This window comes from Scyliorhinus torazame, chromosome 4, assembly GCF_047496885.1.
Source record: "Scyliorhinus torazame isolate Kashiwa2021f chromosome 4, sScyTor2.1, whole genome shotgun sequence".
NCBI classification, from domain to species: domain Eukaryota; kingdom Metazoa; phylum Chordata; class Chondrichthyes; order Carcharhiniformes; family Scyliorhinidae; genus Scyliorhinus; species Scyliorhinus torazame.
Window position 1 is genome coordinate 332447096 of NC_092710.1, and position 26399 is coordinate 332473494.

Consider the following 26399-nt stretch of genomic DNA (forward strand, 5'->3'; position numbering starts at 1 on the left):
TGGCAGGGATTAGGATATTTTGAGGTTCCCAGTGTATTTTCAAAAAATATTTTAGCAGATGGTTCTATCTACCTCATTATTTAACTGCCGCATCCTAATGGTCAAGTCCACAGTTGTATTGTTGACACACTAACCTTCAAGTACGTTCAGCAGTTCAAGGCTCGTTCAGGTCAAAAATAAACCAGTTGGGAATTTGAAAACTCAGCAAAAATTTTGGAAGGGACAAAAAATATTAAACAAGCACATGTATTTTTTTAAAAAATATTTTTATTTATCTTTTTACATTTTATAAATAATCAAATAATAATAATCTTTATTGTCACAAGTAGGTTTACATTAACACTGCCATAAAGTTACTGTGAAAAGCCCCCAGTCGCCACATTCCGGCGCCTGTTCAGGTCACAGAGAGAATTCAGAATGTCCAATTCACCTAACAGCAAGTTTTTTGGGACTTGTGGGAGGAAACCGGAGCATCCGGAGGAAACCCACGCAGACACGGGGTAAACGTGCAGACTCCGCACAGACAGTGACCCAAACTGGGAATCGAACCCGGGACCCTGGCGCTGTGAAGCAACCGTGCTACCAGCCACCACAGCAAACCAATATATTTTTTTAAACTCCCACCAACAATTCTAACCACCCCTTTCCAATAGAATGCTCCCCACACCCCTAACAGCCATCAGTGACCAGATCCTTGAAATGTAACACAAATGGACGCCACACTATGGCACTGGGTGATGTCACCTGCCTCAACTTGGTAGAATCCACTGCCAAGTCAACAATGAGGCAAAAGCCAAAGCATCCACCATCACACCTGTCCTTCATTCCGGCTGGTCCGATACCCCAAATATCGCAACTAATGGACAGGGCTCCAAATCCACATCTAAAGTTGCCGATATGGTGTTTTCTTTAAAGACCTCACCTGCTCCTGGTACTGCCTTGCCTTCCTATCCATAATGAGCCTTCCGCAATCTGATCTGGTCCCGCACCAGCGGGAACACCGCAGTGGCCCCCAAACCTTTCAAATGGGAGAAAAACCTTGGCTCTCTTCACCCCCCCCCCCCCCCCCCCCCAATCCAAGCCCCCCATATTCCAGGTGATCAACCTTGTTGGGGTCTCTTATCCTCCTCCCTCGAGTCCGCCATCAGAACCATGATTTAATGTTCCTACCCAAATCCCAGGTCCACCTAAAATGGATCCCAACCCTGTCCGCAAGGTGGGACAAAGATAAACCTTGGAAACTGTTCGCACTCTTTCCCCACCGACAACCCCCCCCCCCCCCCCCACCCCTCCTCAACCACACAAACAGACAACTAGGCCCATTTTAACCCACCCTGTCCGCCTTAACAGTCCGCAACCTCTCTTCTCCACCCCCCCCTCCGTAATGGTAACTAAGAAGATAGATAACCGGCATCAACGTCACTGGTGTTGGCACTGTGATTCAGATGTCAATTTTTATTTTCTGCAACCCTCAATTTGCTTCCTGATATTCATCATATATACTTTCCAGTTAATCTAGGACAAATCAATGAAGATATTCTACCATATTAAAACACCTCATCACCTCTTCCATGCTGTATTTTTAAAGTTTTAATGGACCCTAATGCTCAAAGTTTCCAGAATATGACTCTTGCACAGTTGGTAGTAGCCTCCATTAACAAGGAAGTCGAGGATACAGTTAGATGTGAATTATTATGCAAATAATGTTTGTATATAAAAAAAAAAAAATGCTGGGTATTGTTAAAACACAGGAGAACATATTTCTATTCGCTCAACAAGCCAATTAAATGTAATAAGACGGTATAAGAGTTGAGTGGCAATATTCTGTTCAATGCAGTTTAAATTGGTCTTTTTTGAATGTCGAAGTAGAAACGTTAGCAACACGGAGGCCTGCCACACAGTACATTTAATGCCACTTTAGGGTCAGGTTATTTAGGATCTGTGGGATGTTTATGCAGTAATGGCCTATGTAAGAAGTACTTACTCTTGTTCTTCAGTGTGGCTTCAGCTCTGCATTCGGAAAACCATGACCGATATGAACGTCTCACTTCAGTGTCGAGCTCCGTTGACTACGATCAGCGAGATAATGTAAGTAATTTTGCTTTTTCTAGAAATAGATCAACAGGAAATATGGTATGTCACTTGCGCCACAAAACTGATTGTTATTTCATTTATAATGCACCTCTCACAAAATCTTAGAAAATTCTAACAACATTAGACCGTGTAGATTCAGAAAGAATGTTCCTGATGGTGCGGGGAGTCCAGAACTAGGGTTCATAGTTTGAGGATGAGGGGTTGTAAACTTTTTAGAACTGAGGTGAGGAGAAATTTCTTCACCCAGAGAGAGGTGAATCTGTGGAATTCACTACCACAAAAAATAGTTGAGGCCAAAACGTTGTGTAATTTCAAGAAGGGATTAGATATCGCTCTTGTGGATCAAGGGATTTGGCAGAAGGGCGAGATCAGGGTATTGAATTTGATCAGCCATGATCATAATGAATGGCGGAGCAGGCTCGAAGGGCCGAATGACCTCCTCCTATTTTCTACACCCGTCTCTATGTTTCAACCTAGAACATCCCAAGATGGTTTATCTGAGCTTAATGCAACAAATATTGAAACTGAGCCAAAGAAGGGGACATTTGGACATGTGACTAAATACTTGGTACAACCATTGGAGGGAGATGCAGTTACGAGAGCAAATTCAAGAGAGATGGTGCTTGACAAGAGGGAACTGTTTGCAATATCAATTAACATGGGGAGCCACGAATTTTGTCCCATCACCATTTTGGTAAGAATAGAGTTAAGTTGCTGGAAGTAAGTCAAGCTGAGCTTTGCAATGGGGAGAAAGATAAACATTCCTGACTAGGGCACTGGGGAACCTTGGGGAAAGCTTGGGTAGGTGGGCAAGGAGAAAGGAGTTTGCAGATGAGGCACCTGAACAGATTAATCTTATATGACAAAAGAAGTCCATGAGATCCTCGTAGTTGTTGGGCATGGCTCCCCAGCCACACCCCCCATCCCCAGCCTATCAGCAAACCTCTCCTTAAACCCCTTCATACTCTGCCCCCTCCAACCTCATGACGAAGCAAGACTGGGAGCTGTAACCTCCGGACTGAAAAGGTTTGAGAGTAAGGATATCAAAAGCAATGGTTGAGGCTGTGTTGGGCAAATCAATTGTTACAAAACTATTGTAAACGTTGGCTGATGGCAAGACCATTGGGTGTTTGAAAGCATCGTCATAAGTGACTTGGCAGCGTTTCCTTTCAAAGGCTGGTGGAGGTTGTGAGTGGCAAAGGATTCCATGATCAGATATGGCCTTCTCATTGAAAGACTATGGAAGATGGGATTGTAATAAATATGCATGGGAGAGTTTATATGTAATGAATGGTTAACAGAACAGTGAACTCTGAGGAAAAAAGCCAGATTAGATTGAGACCACTGAGGATGCAAAGTCACTTGGTGTGGGAGTTAAAAGAGGAAAGGAATTATATCTTGGTGAGAAACTTGAGTTAGGGAAATAAAGAAGATTTTAACATGATATGCTGCACTAAGGCGAAGAAGCTGTCAGAGGAATAAGGAGATAAACCAAGCTGAGTGCATAAATCTCCTGGCCTGAGAGCTCCTTAAGTGTTGCCTTTTTGAGGAGATTAGTAGTTATATTATTTACCAAAACTGCTAACTCAGTGGTAATTATAGTCTTATTTTTCCCCAATCTTCTTCCTACTACAGGAATCGCAAAGGCTTTTTCTAGGGTAGACTTCCTCAGGCTTTCAGATATCTTCCCATTTAGTCAAATGTCTAGACTGAATGACGGTGAACAGCTCTATTTTTGAGGGATAACTTGAAGCTCATTCTTACCTTTGCCTATCACCCCCACAAACCCATTTTGTGATCATTTATCTCCTTTTCCCAGTGTACACCAGAACTCCGTATTTCTGGACAAGTCAGTAGATGTATTGAATTCAAATGAAAAAATGAAATGAAAATCATTTATGGGCTGGTTTAGCACAGGGCTAAATCGCTGGCTTTGAAAGCAGACCAAGGCAGACCAGCAGCACGGTTCAATTCCCGTACCAGCCTCCCCGAACAGGCGCCAGAATGTGGCGACTAGGGACTTTTCATAGTAACTTCATTTGAAGCCTACTTGTGACAATAAGCGATTCTCATTTCATTTCATTTCATTATTGTCACAAGTAGGCTTCAAATGAAGTTACTGTGAAAAGCCCCTAGTCGCCACATTCCGGCGCCTGTTCGGGGAGGCTGGTACGGGAATTGAATCGTGCTGCTGGCCTGCCTTGGTCTGCTTTAAAAGCCAGCTCTTCAGCACAGTGTGCTAAACCAGCCCCATGCTAAACTAGACCAGTAGTAGCCATTTCCATTGTAAGCATTGCTGAAAGGGGCCCCAAGAAATAGTTGCTGCTTGATGAGAATACTGATAGACTTCAAAGTACCCAGTCTCTGTCTGCCCTGCTCTTCTAGTCTTGATCTAGTTGGGTCCAAGTCAGATCCATGAGGATCTCTGCACTAATGAAGCACAACTGTGGTATGTCCTTTGACAATTACAACCATTTTCCGTTGTCATTTATGACTCCCAACTGCTATCAAGAGCGCTTCTCTTTCACCTCACAGACTTTAGTATTGCTGGGTTCCTTATAGAGTCATAATAGGTCAAATGCGAAACTTGATGTTAAAGGCATCTACTCTCATCTCTCTTGGAGTTCATTTTGTGTATTTGTATCCTGATCATGATGAGTTTGGAACCAAGTGGTTCTAGCAGAACATAACTCAGTACCATTAAGCAGCTTATTTGGGGTAATGTTGTTTGATGACACTATTGATGAATCCTATTACTGCGGTTGATTGTTGGGGGGTAGGGGGTTGAAGGTGGGTCTGGTGGAACAAGCAGACCATTTGAATGCCCTTAGTGTTGGCGAGTCCAATACTGTTGCAGGCAGGGCATTCCACGCCCTTACTACTCTCCGACTTAATTGAGGCAACAAGATGATCAGAGGATTAGATGGGGTGGACAGAGAGCCTTTTTCCTCGGATGGTGATGTCTAGCACGAGGGGACATAGCTTTAAATTGAGCGGAGATAGATATAAGACAGATGTCAGAGGTAGGTTCTTTAAACTGGATGGAGCAGTGGTTGACCTGCATCACCGCATGCCATTCGTCCGCAGAATTCACAGCGAGGATGGATTGAATTTGTGATGAGTTGGATGTGGCATATTCACATTTGGTAATGATGCCCACACAGTAGGCGGAGTCCAGGCATTCTTCCTCTGGATCCGTTGTGCTGCCAGGATCAGGATCCTGTAATAGTTGTTGCACACTCTGAACGCGCCGTCGTCGGAATTGGGAGCGCTGGCCCCTAACTGGTGGTGCAGACCTGCACAAGGCTGCATAGTGTCCAGGCTTCCCGCAGTTTAAACATCGCCTGCCTCTTGCAGGGCAGTGGTTCTTTAAGTGGGTGTTGCCACCGTTCGAGCACGTCATGATGTCGGCATCCTGACACTCCGTGCGTCGTCTCACATGCGCAGTGCGGGTGTCGGCCGCTTCGTTATCCCGTTCGCATCGCGCATGCGTGGGGCCCCGGGAAAAGCATGCAAAATGGCTGCTTTCATCAATGCTGAGGTGCTGCATCCGGGAGATGGCCTGCACACTCTCTGCCTTGTGGGGAGGCAAGTTTCTCATTTTCAGCCGATTTGTACTGGGCATAACGATTTTTGGCGTGCTCATGTATTGTGCATGTTTCAATCGCGACTGGCAGGGTCATATGCTTGATTTTCAGTAGCTGCTCTCTGAGGAACTCCAAAAACGATTTGGTCTCTGATCATGGAGTCAGCAATCCAAAGTTGCAGGACAGCACTAGCAGGCGGAAGTTAGTTAAGAAGGAGTTGAAAGATTCATCTTTACCTTGTAGGCGCTGTGTGAATATGTAGCGCTCCAAGATTTCATTGGTGTCCACTTCACAGTGACTGTCAAACCTGTCCAGGATGGTCTTTGGTGAAGTGAAAAGAGTTGAAGAGTTCGATGGCTTGATCACCTGCTGTTGAGCAGAGAAGCGCGATCTTCCTTGCATCAGACGCACCCACGAGGTCTGAAGCTTCGATGTACAGCAGAAACATTTGCTTGAATGTCCACCAGTTGGCACTGAGATTGCCGGAGGTCCTGAGCTGGTGAGGAGCCTGAATCTTCTCCATGGTGCCGGGATACATTCGCTGGTCGTCACGGAACGAACTGAGGTAAACCACCTAGATTAAGTGTTATGTACTCTGGGATAACACAGGCTGCAACTGGATGCAGCTTTAACCAAAAGATACTCCAGACCTTGAAGTTAGTTCAATCTGATTTATTGAACCAGTCGCACAGTTCTCGGAGTTCGACTCTCTGCTAACCTAAGTGTGGTTACTCTATCTGACTGAACCAGACTGGCTCTTAGCCACGTGCTGGAGGTGTGATACTGTACATACACCCTGACTCACTCTGTAGATGTTCATCAGTGGAAAGAGGTGGTGTGTGAGTGCCTCGTGTCTTTTATAGTGAGATACCACCCCTGAGTGTCCTGCCTGCTCATTGGTCATGTCCTGTTCTCTGTGTTCATTAGCTGCCTGCCTGTGCCTGTCTGTATATCATTACCTGCATGTCTGCATATCATGACACCAAGGTCTTAGATGAACTATTTAATGCTGATCATCCAGAAGACAAAGATTAGTCTGGTGACTTCCATGGCATATCTAGCTAAACTGTTTTCATTATTTTGTCGGAAGCTCTTTTGGGGGAGTTGGAATGGAGCATAATGTATTTTAAATTTACTTTTAATTCTGTTCTAGAGTTTCTTGGAATTTTAACTATTTCAGGACTGAAATTTTATATTGCCTTTTTTCCTTCCCCAGTTTTACCTCTGGAAGTGTCAGTTCGCAGACTAGGATTATAGGTGTATAGATATAGGCTGCGTTCACTCATTTCTCATTGTTGTTGGTGTTTCTCTGCCCGCACCTAGTAATGCACATGGTCGTCTTTCATGTGTTCCCACAGTGAGGTTTTCTTCTGGAATAGGTCATTAGCCTGTTGCCAGAGGCTTATAGCTTGAGGGGTGTCACTCCACATCATGGCTGACCAGGAGTGTCTCCCACTCTTACCTCCTGCCATTGGCGATTTGAAGGATTTTTCAGGTTAATACACAACCTGTTGGCCAAATTAAGAATGCCTTCCTCAGCCATCAGGTCCTGGAGTGGGACTGGAGCACAGAGTTTCTGGCTTAGAGGCAGGGATGCTACCCACTGCACCATGAAACCTCCACTCATTCTTCATGCAAAAGCATTATTAAAGTAGAAGACAATCCAATCCCATTTATAATTATCAGGAGCAGAAACCAATCCAAACATGTTTTTATTTTCCCTATCCGGGAGAACTGCCAATAGTAATTCAGCCACTGCCACCTAGTTGATCACCTTATTTGGTACAGACTCTAGATCAAACAGAAAGGTCTTCCTGGTATTTATAACTTTGAGGTAGAGACTTTGCCACTTGCACCACAAGATACTGGGGAATATTTTAAAATAAATTTAGAATACCCAATTCTTTTTTTCCAATTAAGGGTCAATTTAGCGTGGCCAATCTACCTACTCTGTACATTTTTGAGTTTGTGGGGGTGAGTCCCACACAGACACTGGGAGAATGTGCAAACTCCACACGGACAGTGACCCGGGGCTGGGATCGAACCTGGGTCCTTGGTGCCGTGAGGCTGCAGTGCTAACCACTGCACCACCGTGCCGCCCGACTGGTGAAATTTTAAATCATGGGAAATCATTAGCTAGTTGCAAACTGTTAAGAAAGACATGCCTTCATATAGCACTTTTCATGTCCACGGGATGTCCCACAGCGCTTTACAGCCAACTGAGTACGTACTTTTTAAAGTGTGTTCATGGCTGGGCACCAGGGATAGTTTCTGTGCTGTACTTTTCTTTGTTCTTTCGGGAAGTGTAGAAGATTGTAGTTTAGTTGGGCGGCACGGGCTTGGAGGGCCGAAGGGCCTGTTCCTCTGCTATACTTTTCTTTGTTCTTTGATAATTCATTTGCTTTTTTATTTCCAAATGTGAGGGCACATAGGGCCTTCGTATGACAACTCATCCGAAAGATAGCACCTCGAACAGTGCAGCATTCCATCAGCACGACACTGGCATGCCGGCCTAGATTGTGTTCAAATCCGAGTGGCAGAAATGCCTGCGCGAAGTCCATGGTAGAAAAGCTCAGATCCTTTGTTGCAGCCAAGATGCCATGATATGGTTACCTTATCCAAAATGCAATGATGGTCTTTGTGATGTTCTTGTGCAGCACAGAAACATCACGTGTCTCTCTCTGTCTTTGCTGCAAGTGCTAAAGCTTTGGAGCAGGATTCAAACAACATTCGGACTAGAGGAAAGGTGCTAACCACTGATCCATGGGGCTGGTATACAATGTTTAGCATTTTCATCCTTTCTCCCACATAATTTACGTTCTCCTTTATCTCCTCGACTCCCAATAGTGGTGGAATAACAAGTCTCCAGATTCCCATCCACTTGACCATCCATCACCCAACACCGATGTCAGTAGGCACGGTAGCACAGTGGTTAGCACAGTGGCTTCGCAGCCCCAGGACCCAAGGTTCGATTCCCAGTTTGGGTCACTGTCTGTGCGGAGTCTGCACATTCTCCCCGTGTCTGCATGGGTTTCCTCGGGTGCTCTGGATTCCTCCCACAAGTCCCGAAAGACGTGCTTGTTCGGTAATTTGGACATTGAATTCTCCCGGTGTATCCGAACAGGCGCCGGAATGTGGAGACCATGGGTTTTTCACAGTAACCTTATTGCAGTGTTAATGTAAGCCTACTTGTGACAATAAAGATTAAGGCCATGACAACTTGTTCAACATTCTCAAATTTTGGCTCTGTCCAGTTAGGGCTCACTGAATAGTGACAGGAAAAGAGGCCCTGACGCACTCTGACCCTTCAGCTGAAAGATGATGAAGCTTATTTTGGCAAACTAGGCAGAACGGCAGTTATTTTATAAGGCCGGAGAATGAACCTGTACCGTGCCTGTTTCAAAGCCAAATAGCTCAGGACCGTAAAGCATGAGTCACATTTATTCAATCATTGCAGATGATCTCATTAAAATTAGTTCGTCAAATAATCCCTACAGTGCGCGAGGAGGCCATTCAGCCCATCGATTCTGCATCAACTCTCTGAAAGCACACCATATCTAGGCCCACTGCCCCATCCAGTCCCAGTAACCCTATCTAACCTGCATTTCTTTGGACTGTGGGAGGAAACCGGAGGAAACCCATGTAGACACTGGGAGAACGTGCAGACTCCACACAGACCGTGACCCAAGGCCGGAATCTAACTCTGGTTCCTGACATAGAACATAGAACATGACGGCGCAGTACAGGCCCTTCGGCCCTCAATGTTGCACCGACCTGTGAAACCACTCTAAAGCCCATCTACGCTATTCCCTTATCGTCCATAGAACATAGAACCGCTTGGAGGCAGAAGTGCTAACCACTATGCCACCATCTGTGGCCTTTCTAATCTGCCTTTTTCAAAGGAGGTCTGTTTGCTGAAGAGTTTTCTCAACCATATTTTTCATTCGTTCATAGGATGTGGGCATCGCTGTCTAGGCCAGCATTTACTACCTACCCTAATTACCCTTGAGGTGGTGATGTGATGGAGTCTTGAACCACTACAGTTCATCAGAGTAGGAATACCTACAGTGCTGTTAGGAAGGAAGTTCTAGGATGTTGACTCCGCAGCAGTGAAGGAATGGCAGATATCGTTCCAGGTCAGACTGTTGTGTGGCTTGGAGGAGAATTTCTACCTGGTGGTGTTCTCCAGCATCGACTGCATTCCTCCTTCCAGGTGGGTCGAGGTTACAGGTTTAGAAGTTGCTGTCAAAGCACCTTTGTGATTTGCTGCAGTACATCTTGTAGATGGCACACACTGCTGCCATTGTGTGCCAATCAAGCCGGCTGACTTGTCCTGATGATGTTGAACCTCTCTGGTGTTGTTGGAGCTCCACTCACCAGCTAAATGGAGAGTATTCCATCACACTCTTGGCTTGTGCCTCGGTCCGTGACAGGCTTTGGGGAGTCAGGAGGTGAGGTACTCGCTACAGAATTTCTAGCCTCTAACCTACACTGCTGGCTACAGTATCTATATGGCCAGTCCAGTTCAGTTTCTAATCAATGGTAACCCCAGGATATTGATAGTGGGGGATTCAGCGATGGTAATGCCATTGAACAGCAAGAGGTAGTAGTTAGATCCTCTCTTATTGGAGAAAGTAATTGCCTGATACTTGTGTGGCACAAATGTTACTTGCCACATATCAGCCCCAGGCTTTGTCTATTGCATGCTGCTTCTGCTGTTGCCATGCCAGATTGACACATTTTTAGTTATGTCTGCCTCTGCTCCCAGCAAGCCTTCCTGCACTTTTCATTGAACCAGGTTTGATCCTGTGGCCTGGTGGAAATGGTAGTCAGGGGTTTCTGCTGCTGCACCTCATAGATGCCCAATTTTGAGTTGCAAGATCTGTTTAGAATCTATCCCACAGTGGTAGTGCCACAGAACACAACGGATGGGACTTTGTCTCCATAAGGACCGTGCAGTGGTCACTTCTACCAATGCTGACATAGACATGTGTCTGTAAATTATCAGACACTTCAATCAGTTTATTCTTAAAATGTTTTACCCAGGTGCCCTTATTTGCGACGAGATGAACAAAGGACAAATGCAGGTTCATGATTAAACCCAAATTTATTCACAAAGACAATAAAACAGTTATTCTCCCCAAATTATCCCAACAGGGCAGCACGGTAGCACAAGTGGATAGCACTGTGGCGTTACAGTGCCAGGGTCACAGGTTCGATTCCACGTGGGGTCACTGTCTGTGTGGAGTCTGCATGTTCTCCCCGTGTCTGCATGGGTTTCCTCCGGGTGCTCCGGTTTCCTCCCACAGTCCAAAGACGTGCAGGTTTGGTGGATTGGCCATGCTAAATTGCCCCTAGTGTCCAAAAAGGTTAGGAGGGGTTATTGGGTTCGGGGATAGGGTGGAAGTGAGGGCTTAAGTGGGTTGGTGCAGACTCGATGGGCCGAATGGCCTCCTTCTGCACTGTATGTTCTATAATATGCCCAAGATTCCAATGCTACACTTGCTGATGAACTTGATCGAGCTGTGGGTCCAATCCTCTGAGCCTCAGTCGTCTCTGAGAGACCCCGTCTGCATAAGTGGGTCTCCCACCACTCTTCTGTCCATTTTCTGGTCCATGTTGAATTTTCTCTGTTGCCTCTGTCGAGTCTTTGCTGGGGAGAGTCCCTGGGTGTCTTGTTCTTATCCCCCTTTCGTGCACTTCCAGAGATTTCTCTGGCCTCAGCAGGTCTCTGGGCGGAGTTGCAACACCCAATGGAGTTGCCGATTGCAATTCTGCAGGACAGCAGGAACAACCCCCAGGGGTCTATCCTCGGATGTATTGTCTGCACACCAACCTAACCCATATAAGGTCATGGCGGGAAAGTCTATCTTCATCTGGGCATTCCACAACAAGCTATCCGTTTGAATGGGACCGATTTTCTTCCAATTTCCTGTTTACAGGACAGGCTCAGACTTGCCCTGGCAGTTTATCTCTGTCCAGTATTTGGGTGTTTGGCTTCCCCATCAGGCCTGTCTGTGGTTTTAATTCTTAATTTAAAGTGTCCAATTCTGTATCGGGCCTGAGATTCAAGCCGTTGGCCATTTTACCTCAGACGGGTGCATTGTGACAGTTAGACTGGTGAAGATGAGGTCAAGTAAGTTTTCCTCTCTGGTTAGCTCCCTTTCCACCTGTTGCAGTTGTGTCCTTTAGCACTCTGCTAGCTCAGTCAGTAGTGATGCTACCGAGCCACACTTGCTCATGGACTTTAAAGACCCCACTCAGAGTAAATTTTGTGCTCTAGCCATCCTCGGTTTTTCCTCCAAATTGTTTTTCAGCATGGAGGAGCACATCAGTTGAGGTGGGATGTTGAGGGTCCCACGGGCAACTCCCTCCCAACTGTATACCACTGTCATCACCTCTGCTAACGGTTGGTGGAACAGGACATAGCCAAGGGTAATAATTGTGTTGTCTAGAGCATTGTGTGTAAGGTGTAATTCCAGGAGTGTGACAATGTCAAGATGCTGCTTGACTAGTCTGTGGGACAGCTCTCCCAGTTATGGCACAAGCCAAGATGTTTTGCAGGGTCAACAGGGCTGAGGGTGCCTCATCGTTTCTGGTGCCTAGGTCCATACGGGTGGTAAGTCCGGTTTCATTCCTTTTAAACTTCATAGCAGTTTGAGTTAAGTGGCTCGCTAGGTAATTTCAAAAGGCATCCAAGAGTCAGCCATGTTGCTCTGGGTCTGGAGTCGCCTGTGGGCTAGACCAGGCAGATTTCCTTCCTTAAAGTACATTAGTGAATCAGATGGAATTTCACCACAATCAACAATGGCTTTGTAGTAGCTTTTAATTCTGGATTTATTATTAATTGAATTCTGAACCTGTGTACTAACCAGAGCCTGAGCCTCTGTAATACTAGTCTAGTGATATTACTACTACGCCACTGCTTGCAGGATGTTATGTCGGATAGACCTGTAAAACAACATTTAAAACATGCAAATTAAAGATCCGGGTAAAACCACATCCTTATTACAGACTTTAGAAAAAGCTTTGCATCAGATGACCAATGCCACTTGGATATCTTGTGATGGGATGGGCTAAGACAGCATTTTTCAAACTTTTTTGCCTGGGACCCATTTTTACCAACCGGCCGACTTTCGCAGCCCACGCTGACCAGCCTTCGTCATCCATGCTGGCCGACCTTCGCGACCCATGCCGATGTGTGTTGTGAAGAGTTGTATGATTCATCAAGTATGTGCTCCCATTAATCTACGCACATTTTAAATTGCTGATAATGGATCTTAGTCTTTGATTTAGGGTTAATACACCAATGCGATAGCAGTGCATGAGCAGCTCTTTCCAAATCTCAGCCTTCAAAATTCAAATGTTACAAACTTCTGGTAAAGAAGTAAGTGCAAATTGAAATTGGTTGCCTGGGTCTTGTGGTCTAGGTTGCGAGGATGCAGGAGGGACATTTTATCCATGATCTGTAGTTTGGACAATCTGCTCTGTAACTGCTTTACAGGAAATACAGAATGTAATTTCCTATGCTAATTAGTGGGTTGTATCTTCTCTCCTTGCTATAACTAGGATACACAGTCTCTAATTCAAAACTGCCGTCAGGTTCCAGTGCAATTTAACCTCAAAGAGCAGGATATAACATTAAGTAGAGTATTTGGGGGAGTGGTGGGGGCTGGTGGTTGGGTCTGTCTTCCTGAGATCTAACAGTAGTCTAAGGATTTTAAAATTCATTGTGAACCTCTCAAAAAGTTGTTTGAAGGAAACCGTTGACTCCTCTTAGCTCGTCCATCCAATCCAATCGGTAACCTCCACCCAACCTGGTATCATGCAGTGAAACTGCCTTTTGAATAAAACTAGGATTTTTGCTTCTCTACTTTCAAGTGTGGATTTTGTGTGAAGTTTTCCTTCCTCCCATCTTTCCTAAATTGTCTGTTCATCTTTTTAGCCCAAGCTTCCTAGTTCATTAGTATTCTGGATTGCATGATTATTAGTACTGTGGTTTTACATTACACATACAGTTTAATATCTTTATTTGCCTGCATTAGGCTCTTTCTTAATCACCTAAAGTGATGTAAAGGCGCACTATAGTTTTTTTTCCCACAAAACACAATTGTTTGACAGCAAGGATCATTTTTTGGGGTACTCCACTCGTTCTCCATAGCTTTTGCTCTTTCTCATTCTGGATATGATCTGGTCAGAGCATTGGCATGCTATCTTAACTTGTGTTGAACTGATCTAGTAATTTAACCATCTGTTTAATTTGCTGCCTGTTTGGATGTCAATTCTTCATTCCCAAATTCCTTTCCATTTTACCTTGAGCTGTATCTATCTACACCATTCACGGGTTACTCATGACACCCTTTTTTTATTCTCCTATGTGAGCCTCCCTGGTAGGCTGACATTTGTTGCCCATTTTAATTATCTCGAGAATTCGAATCACAATGCAGGAGAGGCCCTTTGGCCCATTGAGTCTGCACTGAGACATGAAAAATAACTGACCTACCTAGCTAATCCCATTTGCCAACACTTGGCCTAGAGCCTTGAATGTTGTGATGTGCCGTGTTGGCAAATGGGATTAGCTAGGTAGGTCAGTTATTTTTCATGTCTCAGTGCAGACTCAATGGGCCAAAGGGCCTCTCCTGCATTGTGGTTAAAGGATGCGAGGCAATACGCCTCTACCATCCTCCCAGGCAGTCATTCCAGACTGTCATCACCCTCTGAGTTTGTCCTCACATCACTCCTAAACCTCCCACCCTTCACCTTGAACTTGTTTTCACTCATGACTGACCCTTCAACTAAGCGGAAAGGCTGCTCCCTATCTACCCTGTCCATGTCCCTCATAATCTTGTACACCTCAATCAGGTCGCTTCTCAGTCTTCTCTGCACCAATGAAAACAGCCCAAGTCTATCCAACCTCTCTTCATAACTTAAATGTTCCATCCCAGGAAACATCCTGGTGAATCTCCTCTGCAGCCCCTCCAGTGTAATCACATCCTTCCTGTAATGTGGAGACCAGAACTGCACGCAGTTTTCCAGCTGTGGCCTCACCAAAGTTTTATACAACTCCAACATGACCTCCCTGCTTTCGTAATCTATGCCTTGATTAATTTTTTAAAAATAAAATAAAATTTAAGAGTACGCAATTACTTTTTTTCCCAAATATAAGGGGCAATTTAGCGTGTCCAATCCACCTATCCTGCACATCTTTGGGCTGTGGGGGTGAAATGCGCACAGACACGAGGAGAATGTGCAAACTCCACACAGTCAGTGACCCAGAGCCAGGATCGAACCTGGGACCTCGGCGCCGTGAGGCAGCAGTGCTAACCACTGCATCAATGTGCCGCCGTTGTGCCTTGATTGATAAAGGCATGTGTCGTTCATTAAATACTTCCTTCTCAAATTGTCAAAGATGGGAGTGAGCTGCTTTCTTGAATCTCTGTAGCCCATCTGTACATCTACAATGCTATTTGGAAGTAATTCTTAGTTATTGACCCAGTGCAGTGAAGGAACAATGATTGTTCGAAGTAAAATGGTATGTAACTTGGAGAGGAACTTGCAGGTGGTGATGTTCTCATGCATTTGCTATCTTTGCCCTTCTAAGTACGTGGCATCAAAATTTCTACCAAAGGAGCCTTGATGAGTTCCTGCCGTGCATTATGTATATGATACACACTGCTGCCATTGTGCCAGTGTTGGAGGGAGTGAATGTTTAAGGTAGTAGACGGGTTGCAGGCGGCTTTGACTTCGATGGTACCAAACTTCTTGAGCGTTGTTGGAGTTGCACTCATCCAATCAAGTAGGGAGTATTCAATCGCACTCCCTCTTGTGCCTTGTTGTTGATGAACAGAGTTCAGGGAGTTAGGTGGTGAATTACTCACTGCAGAATTCCCAGCCGTCGAACTGCCCTTGTAACCCATAAGGTTCGTCCAGTTCAGTTTCTGATCAATGGTAATCCCCAGGATATTAATAGCGGGGGATTCAGTGATGGTAATGCCATTGAATGACATGGGGCGATGGTTAGATTCTCTTTTGTTGGAGATGGCCATAGCCTGACACTCGTGTAGCACAAATGTTTGTTGCCACTTATCAGCCTACCCATAAATGTTGTCCAGGTCTTGCTGCATGTCGATATGGGCTGGTTCTGTATCTCAGAAGTCGTGAATGGCGCTGAACATAGCGCAACAAATAGGAGCAAGTGTCGACCATAACCCCCATCGAGCCTGCTCCATCATTCAGTACAATCATGGCTGATTTTGGGCTTTAACTCCACTTTCCATTTGCTCCCCATTTTCCTCAATTATCTGAAAGACCAAGAATCTGTCTACCACCGATTTAAATGTATTCGACGATCAAGCATCGCTCAACACTCTGGGGTAGACCATTCCATAGATTCACCACCCATTTTGAATGAAGTAATTTTTCATCTAAATGATCGGCCACTTCTGCTTGTGTTTTAAATTCCCCAAACAGTGGAAACAATCTTTGCTTCTACCATTTCAAGCCCTGTCAAAAGTTTGTGAATGTAATTAGATCGGCTCTCATTCTTGTACACTGCAGAGAATATCAGCCCAATTCATTCAGCCTCACATCATAGGTCAACCCCCTCATCCCAGGGGTCCAATTTAGTAAACGCTTGCGTACTGGCCCAAAGTAAGTATGTCCTTTCTTGCATGAAATGAAATGAAAATCGCTACAAGTAGGCTTCAAATGAAGTTACTGTGAAAAGCCCCTAGTCGCCACATTCCGGCGCCTGTTCGGGGAGGCTGGTACGGGAATTGAACCGTGCTGCTGGCCTGCCTTGGTCTGCTTTCAAAGCCAGCTATTTAGTCCTGTGCTAAACCAGCCCACTTGAAGACCAAAACTCCACACATTGTTCCACAAAACCCTATGCAATCTCATTAAGGCTCCTTTATTTTTGTATCCCAGACCCCTTGCAATGAAGGCCAACATGTTATTTTCCTTCCTAGTTGTCCGCTGCACCTGCATGTTAACTTTGTGTTCCTCGTACCAGCACACTAAATCTCTTTGAATATCAACCCTTACAAATTTCACATCTTTTAAAAAATATTTTGCTTTTATTTTCTTACGACCAAAGTGAGTAACTTCATAATTCACAAATTATACTCTCTGCTATCTTGTTGGCCACTTAATCTGTCTATAGATTTTTGCAGCTCGTGTCCTCCCTACAGCTCATCTCTCCACCTAGCTTGGTTTCATCAGAAAACATAGATATATTACTCTCTGTTAATTTATCCAAGTCATTAATATAGAGCGTAAATAGCTGATGGCCCAGTACTGATCCACGTGGTACTATTCATTTCTTTGCAACACAAATCTCCATTTATGCCCATTTTCAGCTTTCTATCCGTTAATCAATCCTCTATCCATGCAAATATATTATCCTGAACTCCCGGAGCCCTTATCTTAACTTTTTTGTGGCATTTTATTGAATGTCTTTTGGAAATCCAGGTGTAATGAAATACAGGTTCTCTTTATTTACCCGACTAGTTATAAGCATCAAAAAACTATTAGTCAGACCATGAACTAATGAAAAACCATGTTGACTTCTAATCAGACTGTGCTTTGCACAACATTGTGCAGTCATCACAATTCAGAGCTTATAATGGAAGGAAGCTGATTGATGAAGCAGCTGAAGATGACATTCTCCTGAGGAACTTCTGCAGTGATGTCCTAGGATGAGATGATTGACCTCCAAAAATCACAACAATCTTCCTTTTTGCAAGGTTTGACTCCAACCAGTGAAGTTCTCCATCCCCGATTCCCATCGATTCCACTCCTTGATGCTGCACTCGGTCAAATGCTGCCTTGATGTCAAGGGAAGTCGCACTCGCCTAACCTCTGGCATTCAGCTCTTTTGTCCGTGTGGCCCTGGCAGAATCCAAACTGAGTGTCATTGAGCAGGTTCTGGCTTTGCAAGTGTAAATTGATAGCGCTGTAGATGACTACTTACAGCAATTGATTGAAAATGGACTGATGGTGCAGTGATGGCCAGATTAGATTTGTTCTGTTTGTGGACAGGACTGGGTAATTCACCCCATTGCTGTGTAGATGCCAGTGTTATAGCTATACTGGAACAGCGTGGCTAGGGGCACAACTAGTTCTGACACACATGTCTTCGGTACATCACGTGGGGTGAATCAAATTGGCTGAAGACTGGCCGATGCTGGGAACCTCAGGAGGAGGCCAAGCTAGATCGTCCACTAGACACTTGCGACTGAAGGTGGTTGCAAATGCTTCAGCCTTGTCTTTTGCACTAATGTGCTGGGCTTTGTAAGGGCCTTTCCTGTTGATTCCCTTGTTTCTCCTTTATTTTAGCTGTTATCATTTTGATCCATGGATGCTTAGTGGACTTGTACCTTTGAGTCGAGCAGGGGAAATGAGGAATTCAAACGTTACAAGAAAGAACGCTCTGCTAGTTTTTGCACAGCAGATCTTTTCAGCACTCGAGAGATCGGTGGGACATGGTTCGATTGGTTGGCTGATGGCCAACCAACTGGCCAAAAGGCTGTATTCTGCCGTAACGGGCAGTGATTGGGTCCTGCCTGAGTGAGATGATTTTCAGAGAGTCTGGGGAAACACAGTTGGACACTCAGGGGAAAGGACTTGCTCTCTCATGCTCTCCCTCAACAAAGACTCATTTCTTTGTGTATGTGGTGTGTGTGTAGCGTGGGGGGTTGGCGGGTTTGAGTGAGGGGGATAGGAATTAGATAATAGTTAGCCTGTTGTATTAAGTAGGATCGTCTTTCCAAAAGCCAGACTCGATGGGCCAATTGGCTGCCTTCTGCACTGTTGGGATTCTATGGTTCTATTTGCTACATATTTAATTATAATTACATTTATTAGTAAACTTAATTGTGTTTAAATTTACAAATCTGGTGACTGTAGTTATTGGGCAGCCAAGGGCCAAAGACTTTAGGTGTTTTTTATAGAATCCCTACAGTGCAGGAGGAGACCATTTGCATCCACCCTCTGAAAGATTATTCTACGCAACCTAACTTGCCTGCCCCATCCCAATAACCCTTTAACCTAACCTACACATCTTTTTTTGAACACTTGAGGGGCAATTTAGCATGGCCAATCCACCTAACCTGCACGTCTTTGGACTGTGGGAGGAAACCGGAGCACCCGGAGGAAACCCACGCAGACATGGGGAGAAAGTACAAACTCCACACTGTCACCCAAGGCCGGAATTGAACCAGGGTCCTTGCCGCTGTGAGGCAGCAGTGCTAACCACTGTGCCGCAGGTTTCTGAGAAATATTTATTCATTTCAATTGTAATGCGACTCTGGGTCAAGGTCAGTAGTTATAGGTGATTAAATTGCATCTTCAAAGCACCTGATCATATAAATCATCTACAATGAACTTGCATTTCCACGGCATTTTTCATAACCTCAGGATGTCCTGAAGTGGAAATACTTTTCAGTGTCGTTACCATTGTAGTGTAGGAAACATGGCAGCCAGTTTGCACCCTAAATATCAGACAGATGTAAACCTAGATTAAGTGCTCAAGTCTTGAGTGAGGCTTGAATCCACAACCTTCTGACTCTAGCAGGATTACCACCAAGAATTACAGTGAGCAATCATGTAGACATTGATCATCTTGCAATACAGTGTGATAAGTGGCCTGTCCATGTGTTTTGGTGTTTTGAGGACATATGGTTAGGGAAGGCGAAACTTTGCTTTTGCATAGAATCCCTATAGTGTAGAAAGAGGCCATTCGGCCCATCGGCCCTGCACCGACCCATCAATGAACACTCCACCCATGCCCACTCCCCTGTCCACTCTGCCCTATCCCCATAACCTGGGCGCTAAGGGCAATTTATCATGGCCAATCCACGTAACATGCATATCTTTGGACTGTGTGACGAAACCCATGCAGAAATGGGGAGAAGGTGCAAACTTCACACAGACAGTGACCTAAGGCCAGAAATGAACCTGGGTCCCTGGTGCTGTGAGGCAGCAGTGTTATCCACCGTGCCACCCTCATAGTGTCATGGATTTGTCAATGCCCATTTAAACCTGGCAGATAGAGCTTCTGCTGAATGTCTTATCCAAAGGTGTGATGTCTAGCATGCATGTCAACCTAGATTATGTTCTTAAAACATCGAGTGGAGGGCAGCACGGTGGCGCAGTGGTTAGCACTTCTGCCTCACGGCGCCGAGGTCCCAGGTTCGATCCCAGCTCTGGGTCACTGTCCGTGTGGAGTTTGCACATTCTCCCCGTGTTTGCGTGGGTTTCACCCCCACAACCCAGGTGGATTGGCTACGCTAAATTGCCCCTTAATTGGAAAAAATGAATTGGGTACTCTAAATTTATTTAATAAAAATATTGAGTGGAGCATGAACCCATAATTGCCTGATTTCATCAAAGAGTCCTATTTACTTAACTAAACTAACTCGTGCTTAAGATTTTCAGGGCACATTTCAACTGCAGGTTGCGTAGCTGTCTTCTAAGTTGCTTGTAATCTATTATCTTGTGTCTCAATTTTATTAAAATAAGTGATTTCATTCAGTGTTGGCACCTTCTGCGTGGACAGTCTGTCTGCTCAGTTGGACCAAATAATTGGCGTTAAAGGTATGCAACAAAAGAGCAGGGGTATGCTGCCCGAGCCAAATGTAGTATCTTGGCCCAACTTTTTTAGCTGTACAAAGCAAAGCCTTGTCACATGGATGTCCCAGTGAAAAGTGTGGAATCAATTTGACAGCAGCTGTCGGGTAAAGAACGTGTGTAGCTTGAGTTCAGGGTACTGAGAGATAGAAATGCATTTATTTAGTGCCTTTCATGACCACGGGACAGCTTGAAACACTTTACATCAAAAGTAGAAGTGGCGTTCCCATTGCAACGTAGAAAGCAGCAGACATTCTGCATCGCAAGCTCTTACAAACAGCAATGTGATAATCAAATATAGTAATCTTCCCTGCTCTCCTTAAAAGTGGTCCACCTATGAAGGCAGACAGCCTTGGTTTAACTTCTCGTCTGAAAAACCTCTGACAGTGCAGCCCTCCCTCACTGAGTCACTGAAGTATCAGCCTTGGTTTTTCTTTATGTACTCGAGACCTAGTGAGACTTGAATCCAGACCTGCTGGTTCAAGAGGTTGGAGTGCTACCAGCTGAGCTTTGGCTGATAGTGCAGTAGGGCTGGAAAGAGTTTCCAACAGATTAATCTGTGATTCATGTCAAACAATATTCCCTGATTTGACCGTTTTGTGTTCACAGACCTGTTCTTGCACATACTCTCACTCACTCATGCACTTGTGTGTTGGAGCTGGTATTGCATGCCCTCTGCTGGAGTTTTGAGGACATGACATCTGGTATTCCCTTGTCGAGCCACCTGAAGACTGAACCATTTACTGCCTCCAGTATTAATGCATACTGTGATCTCCTGGTCAAAGCTGCGCACTAGATGTTAAGTGTTGCAATATGGAGTGTGAGGTGGGAAGAACGAGAGCAGGAAAGAGGACAGCACGGTAGCATTGTGGATAGCACAATTGCTTCACAGCTCCAGGGTCCCAGGTTCGATTCCGGCTTGGGTCACTGTCTGTGTGGAATCTGCACGTTCTCCCCGTGTGTGAGTGGATTTTCTCCGGGTGCTCCGGTTTCCTCCCACAGTCCAAAGATGTGCAGGTTAGGTGGATGATAAATTGCCCTTCGTGTCCAAAATTGCCCTTAGTGTTGGGTGGGGTTACTGGGTTCTGGGGATAGGGTGGAGATGTGGGCCTGGGTAGGGTGCTCTTTCCAAGAGCCGGTGCAGACTCGATGGGCCAAATGGCCTCCTTCTGCACTGTAAATTCTATGATAATCTATGATGAAAACATCTCTGATCAAATACAGAAGGCTTTCTTTCCCTGGCCCTCTTTGCCCTCTTATTCACACATCCCACCTCACCTGCCACACATTGGTAGCAACTGTGGGGCAAATTAACTTTGCTTGCGCAGAAACTGGAATGGAGGCAAAAATAAACTAAGTGTGTCTTTGTCACTTTAAGATCATATTGTGATATTGGATGACCATAAAATCTTGACCTAAGGAACACCTGCCTGGATGAGTGCAGCTCCAACAACACTCTAAGTTTGACACCATCCAGGACAAAACAGCCCACTTGATTGCTCCCCCTTCCCTAACCATTCAAACCCTCCACCACCGAAGAACAATTGCAGCCGTGTGTACAATCTACAAGATGCACTGCAGTAACTCACCAAGGGTCCTTAGACAGACCTTCCAAACCCACGACCACTACCATCTAGAAGAACCAGAGCAGCAGATACCTGGGAACCCCACTACCTGGAGGTTCCCCTACAAGTCACTCACCACCCTGACTTGGAAATGTATCGCCGTTCCTTCACTGTCGCTGGGGCAACATCCTGGAACTCCCTCCCTAACAGCATAGAGGTTGTACCTATGCCTCGGACTGCAGATTATCAAGAAGGCAACTCCCCACCACCTTCTGAAGGGCAGCTAGAGATGGGCAATAAATGCTGGCCTAACCAGCGACACCCACATCCTGTAAATGAAGAAAAGAAAACATGTCAGAATCAGTTGCAGGCTCAAAGGACATAATACACATTACACCAAAAGAATGACATGCAAAACTGTGGTTATCCTGAAACCATTTCCAATACCATAGGCATTCAATCAAACTAGCATTTTTTTAAAAAGTGATTTAAAATGTATAACTATGTAATATGTTGTTACACTTAATATGCTCAGGGTTAGCTGCAGGTTTAATTAGTTGTGTACATTTATTGGGCCATCATGTGAGGGAACTTTAGAGTTGCCTGTGTGTTTACAAGTCACTGGAAACCAAGACCATGTTGAAGATTGTAAGAGGCAGTTAGCAACATGGCAGATAAATAGCACAATCCACGACACTGCCTAAAGATTAAAACCAGCCTCTCTCTCATTTCGTTTTCACCCCTCACCTTACTCCCAGTAGATCAAATTGTAACTCTGCCAAGCTGGTAAGTATCTGGTATGTGCAAATAACTTTCTTCTTACGATTGCCTTGGCAAAGCCATGTTACAATGTGCACAATTAAGTGTATTCGCCGTGAGCGGGTGACTACTGTACATTAGCAGTATACTGTGAAATTCTCCGTTGCGAATGACTGGATGTTTTCCTGCCAATCCCACTGAAAGAGGACGTTAGAGAGTCAAGGATGAGAAGGGCTATACATCACATTGAAGTTCCAACAGCTTAGCTACCTTGCCATTCAAGAATCCCCCAACCGTATGTGTTTCCCCCAAGTACTGGCTCACCAATCGACATGCCTCAAACAAAACTTTGCATTTCATCTTACATGGTCTGATGCCTCTCTTAATTGGAAAAAAGAATTGGGTACTCTTTTTTTTTTTTGATTTAAATTTTTTTTAGGTTTTATGATATTGCTACCTCTAGGTTTTGCCCGTGATATCCTTTTCCTTTTACCCTCTATCTCCTGTTTCACAGCATCACGCCTACTGTCATTCAGAGTATAGGGCGGCACGGTGACACAGTGGTTAGCACTGCTGCCTCACCGTGCCAGGGTCCCGGGTTCAATTCCGGCCTCGGGTCACTGTCTGTGTCGAGTTTACACTTTCTCCCCGTGTCTGCGTGGGTTTCCTCCCAGTCAAAAGATGTGTAGGTTAGGTGGATTGACCATTTTAAATTGCCGCTTAGTGTCCAAAGGTTAGGTGGGGTTACTGGAATGGGGAAAGGGCCTGGGTAGGGTGCTCTTTCAGAGGGTCAGTGCAGACTCGATGGGCCGAATGGCCTCCTTCTGCACTGTCAGGATTCTGTGATTATTGCTGGAAAAAAGAGATGTTATCGACGCTTTTCACCTTGAACTCATCAAGACAGTTTCGTAAGAAGCACGGTAGCACAGTGGTTAGCATTGTGGCTTCACAGCGCCAGCCTCCCTGGTTCGATTCCCAGCTTGGGAGTCTGCACGTTCTCTGTGTCTGCGTGGGTTTCCTCCGGGTGCTCCGATTTCCTCCCACAAGTCCCGAAAGACGTGCTGTGAGGTGAATTGGACATTCTGAATTCTCCCTTTGTGTACCCAAACAGGCGCCGGAATGTGGCGACTAGGGGATTAGTTACTTGCCGTGTTAATGTAAGCCTACTTGTGACAATAAAGAAAATTAAATTAATCAGAATAGCAAATCTGAGCACAGCAATTGATGCTGCATGAGAAGAGGGTGCTGATTGTTTGTTAAGTATGCTGATTGGTGGAGGCATTGCCATGATGATGAACTCCCAAGCTTTTGTTCAAATTCAGACCAGGCAGGTCAACTCTGGCCAAGCCATTGCCCTGAGGAATGAACCATGGAATGGTTATACACCAAGCTTTCCCACAGTTCCGCGTACTATCCAATTGGCTTTCTCAGGAACTTCCTAAATAGTTCACTGTGCAAGCTTGATGCTGAAATAGGGCACATCAAAGCCAACCTGCAGGTAACAGCTATCCTGATCAGATTGTTGCTCTCTGTATATTGTGCAAACTCTTGAATGGACCTCAGGCCAGCTGAAAAATGCCCAGTCCACCTCATTACTCTGGAAGGGTAAGGTGTCTCAAAACTTTAAGCAATGTGAAGTTAGCCATTTCATGCTGTTACTTTGCAGTTGCAACAAGAATGATATTCTCCATGAACAGATGTTGCTGTCAAGCCAAAAAGATGTTCCGCCTATCACCCAAATGAATAATGTGATATGAATCTCAGTGCTGATGTGATGCAGGGAATGTAGGGCATACATCCCAACGACTGGCAGATCTTATCAGGCAGCATGTCCCTTCAGCTGTTCACAACAGGCAAAGTACAGACTGTACCAAACCAGCCGTGCTTGTAATACCCAAAACGTAGCGTCCAACAATAGTTGTGACTGCACAATTGGACAACACTTGCTAAACAGTCTTGATTGTGCTAAGAATTAAACTGAAAATCAATTTAAGATCATCAGTTGGGCTCAGTATGGCTCACTTACACATGCTGGAAGTTACATATATTCATACACAGGCCCCTGTATGTTTCATACAGAATAAGCCATGTCCATGCATTGCACATCTTCCAACTAAACAAAAGCTTGGGCAACCATTCCCTGGTTCATGACCAAACACAGTTGACCTGCCTTGTTGAATTTGAACGAAGGCTCAGCAGTTAACAGTTCCCTGATGCATTCTCCATTGCCTATAACTCCGTTTCGCACTACTTAGCCGAGGATGGCTGGGCGGTCGGTGCTAAACACGCATTTATCCTAGTTATACGTAAGGTTAAGGAACTTTGCGGTCTGGAGGAATTTTCGGAGGTTGGTGTCGTGGACCTGCTGGTCGTGGCCGCAGATGGTGACATTATTGAGATACGGGAATGTTGACCGTAAACCATACCGGTCAACCATTCGGTCCATCTCGCGCTGGAAGACCGAGACCCCGTTGGTGACACCGAAGGGAACCTTTAAGAAGTGATAGAGCCGCCCATTTGCCTCAAAGGCAGTGTATTTGCGGTCACTAGTGCGGATGGGGAGCTGGTGGTAGGCGGACTTGAGATCCAACGTGGAGAAGACCTTGTAATGCGCGATCCTGTTTACCAGGTCGGATATGCGGGGGAGAGGGTACGCGTCCAGCTGCGTAAACCTGCTGATGGTCTGACTGTAGTCGATGACCATCCTATGCTTCTCCCCAGTCTTTACCACCACTACTTGAGCTCTCCAGGGACTGTTGCTAGCTTCAATGACTCCTTCCTTCAGTAGCCTTTGGACCTCTGACCTAATAAAGATCCGATCCTGGGCACTGTACCGTCTGCTCCTGGTGGTGACAGGTTTGCAAACCGGGGTGAGGTTCGCAAACAGGGAAGGCGGATCGACCTGGAGGATCGCGAGGCCGCAGACAGTGAGGGGGGGTGTATAGGACCGCCGAATTTGAAAGTTAGACTTTGGAGATTACACTGGAAGTCTAAACCTAGGAGTGTGGCCGCGCAGAGGTGGGGAAGGACATAGAGAAGGTCATTTTTAATACTCCCTTCCCTGGACCGTGAGGTTTGCTACACAAAACCCCTTTATCTCTACTGAATGGGACCCGGAGGCCAGGGAGATTTTTTGATTAACGATGTGGACGAGGAGAGAACAGCGCCTTACGGTGTCGGGGTGTGTGAAGCTCTCCGTGCTCCCAGAGTCGATTAAGCAGGACGTCTCGTGTCCATCGATTAGTACTGTTGTTGTAGCAGTTGAGAGTGTTCGAGGCCGGGACTGGTCCAGGGTCACTGAGGCTAATCGCAGCTGTTGAGTGTTCTTTCGGGCGGTGTGCGGTCAGCCGAGCTGGGGTCCTGGGAGTCCATCCAAGATGGTGGCTCCCATTGGTCGCACATGGCTGGGGTTGCACAAAATGGCGGCGCCCATCCATCGAACGTCGCAACCGCGGGTCAAGATGGCGGCGCCCGGGGACCACACGTGGCCCAGGAGGAGGAAGATGGCGGCGACCGTTGGCCGCACGGGCACCGTGGAGAGGTTTGTGGTGGCGGTCCGCATTCGCCACCGGAGACTGCGGCGACCGCACGGGCCTGGCGTATCACCACGAAGTGGCCCGCTTTACCGCATCCCTTGCAGGTGGATGCGCGGGCCGGGCAGCACTGCTGGGGGTGCTGGGCCTGCCCACAAAAGTAGCAGCGGGGCCCCCCGGGGTTGCCGGGCCGCCTTGCAGCACAAGCTTGTGGGGGGATGGGGGAATGTCTC

The 26399-nt window shown here is 45.8% G+C and overlaps 1 protein-coding gene across 3 annotated transcripts in view; it reads left to right on the plus strand.

Annotated features, from left to right (window-relative positions):
- LOC140411143 (CSC1-like protein 2) overlaps window positions 1-26399 on the plus strand; it is a 326932-nt gene that overhangs the window by 179781 nt on the left and 120752 nt on the right. For all 3 annotated transcript variants that reach the window (XM_072500210.1, XM_072500212.1, XM_072500211.1), the window contains one exon: window positions 1998-2088. In XM_072500210.1, coding sequence (XP_072356311.1) covers window positions 1998-2088 — 91 coding nt within the window. The remainder of the gene's footprint in view (window positions 1-1997; window positions 2089-26399) is intronic.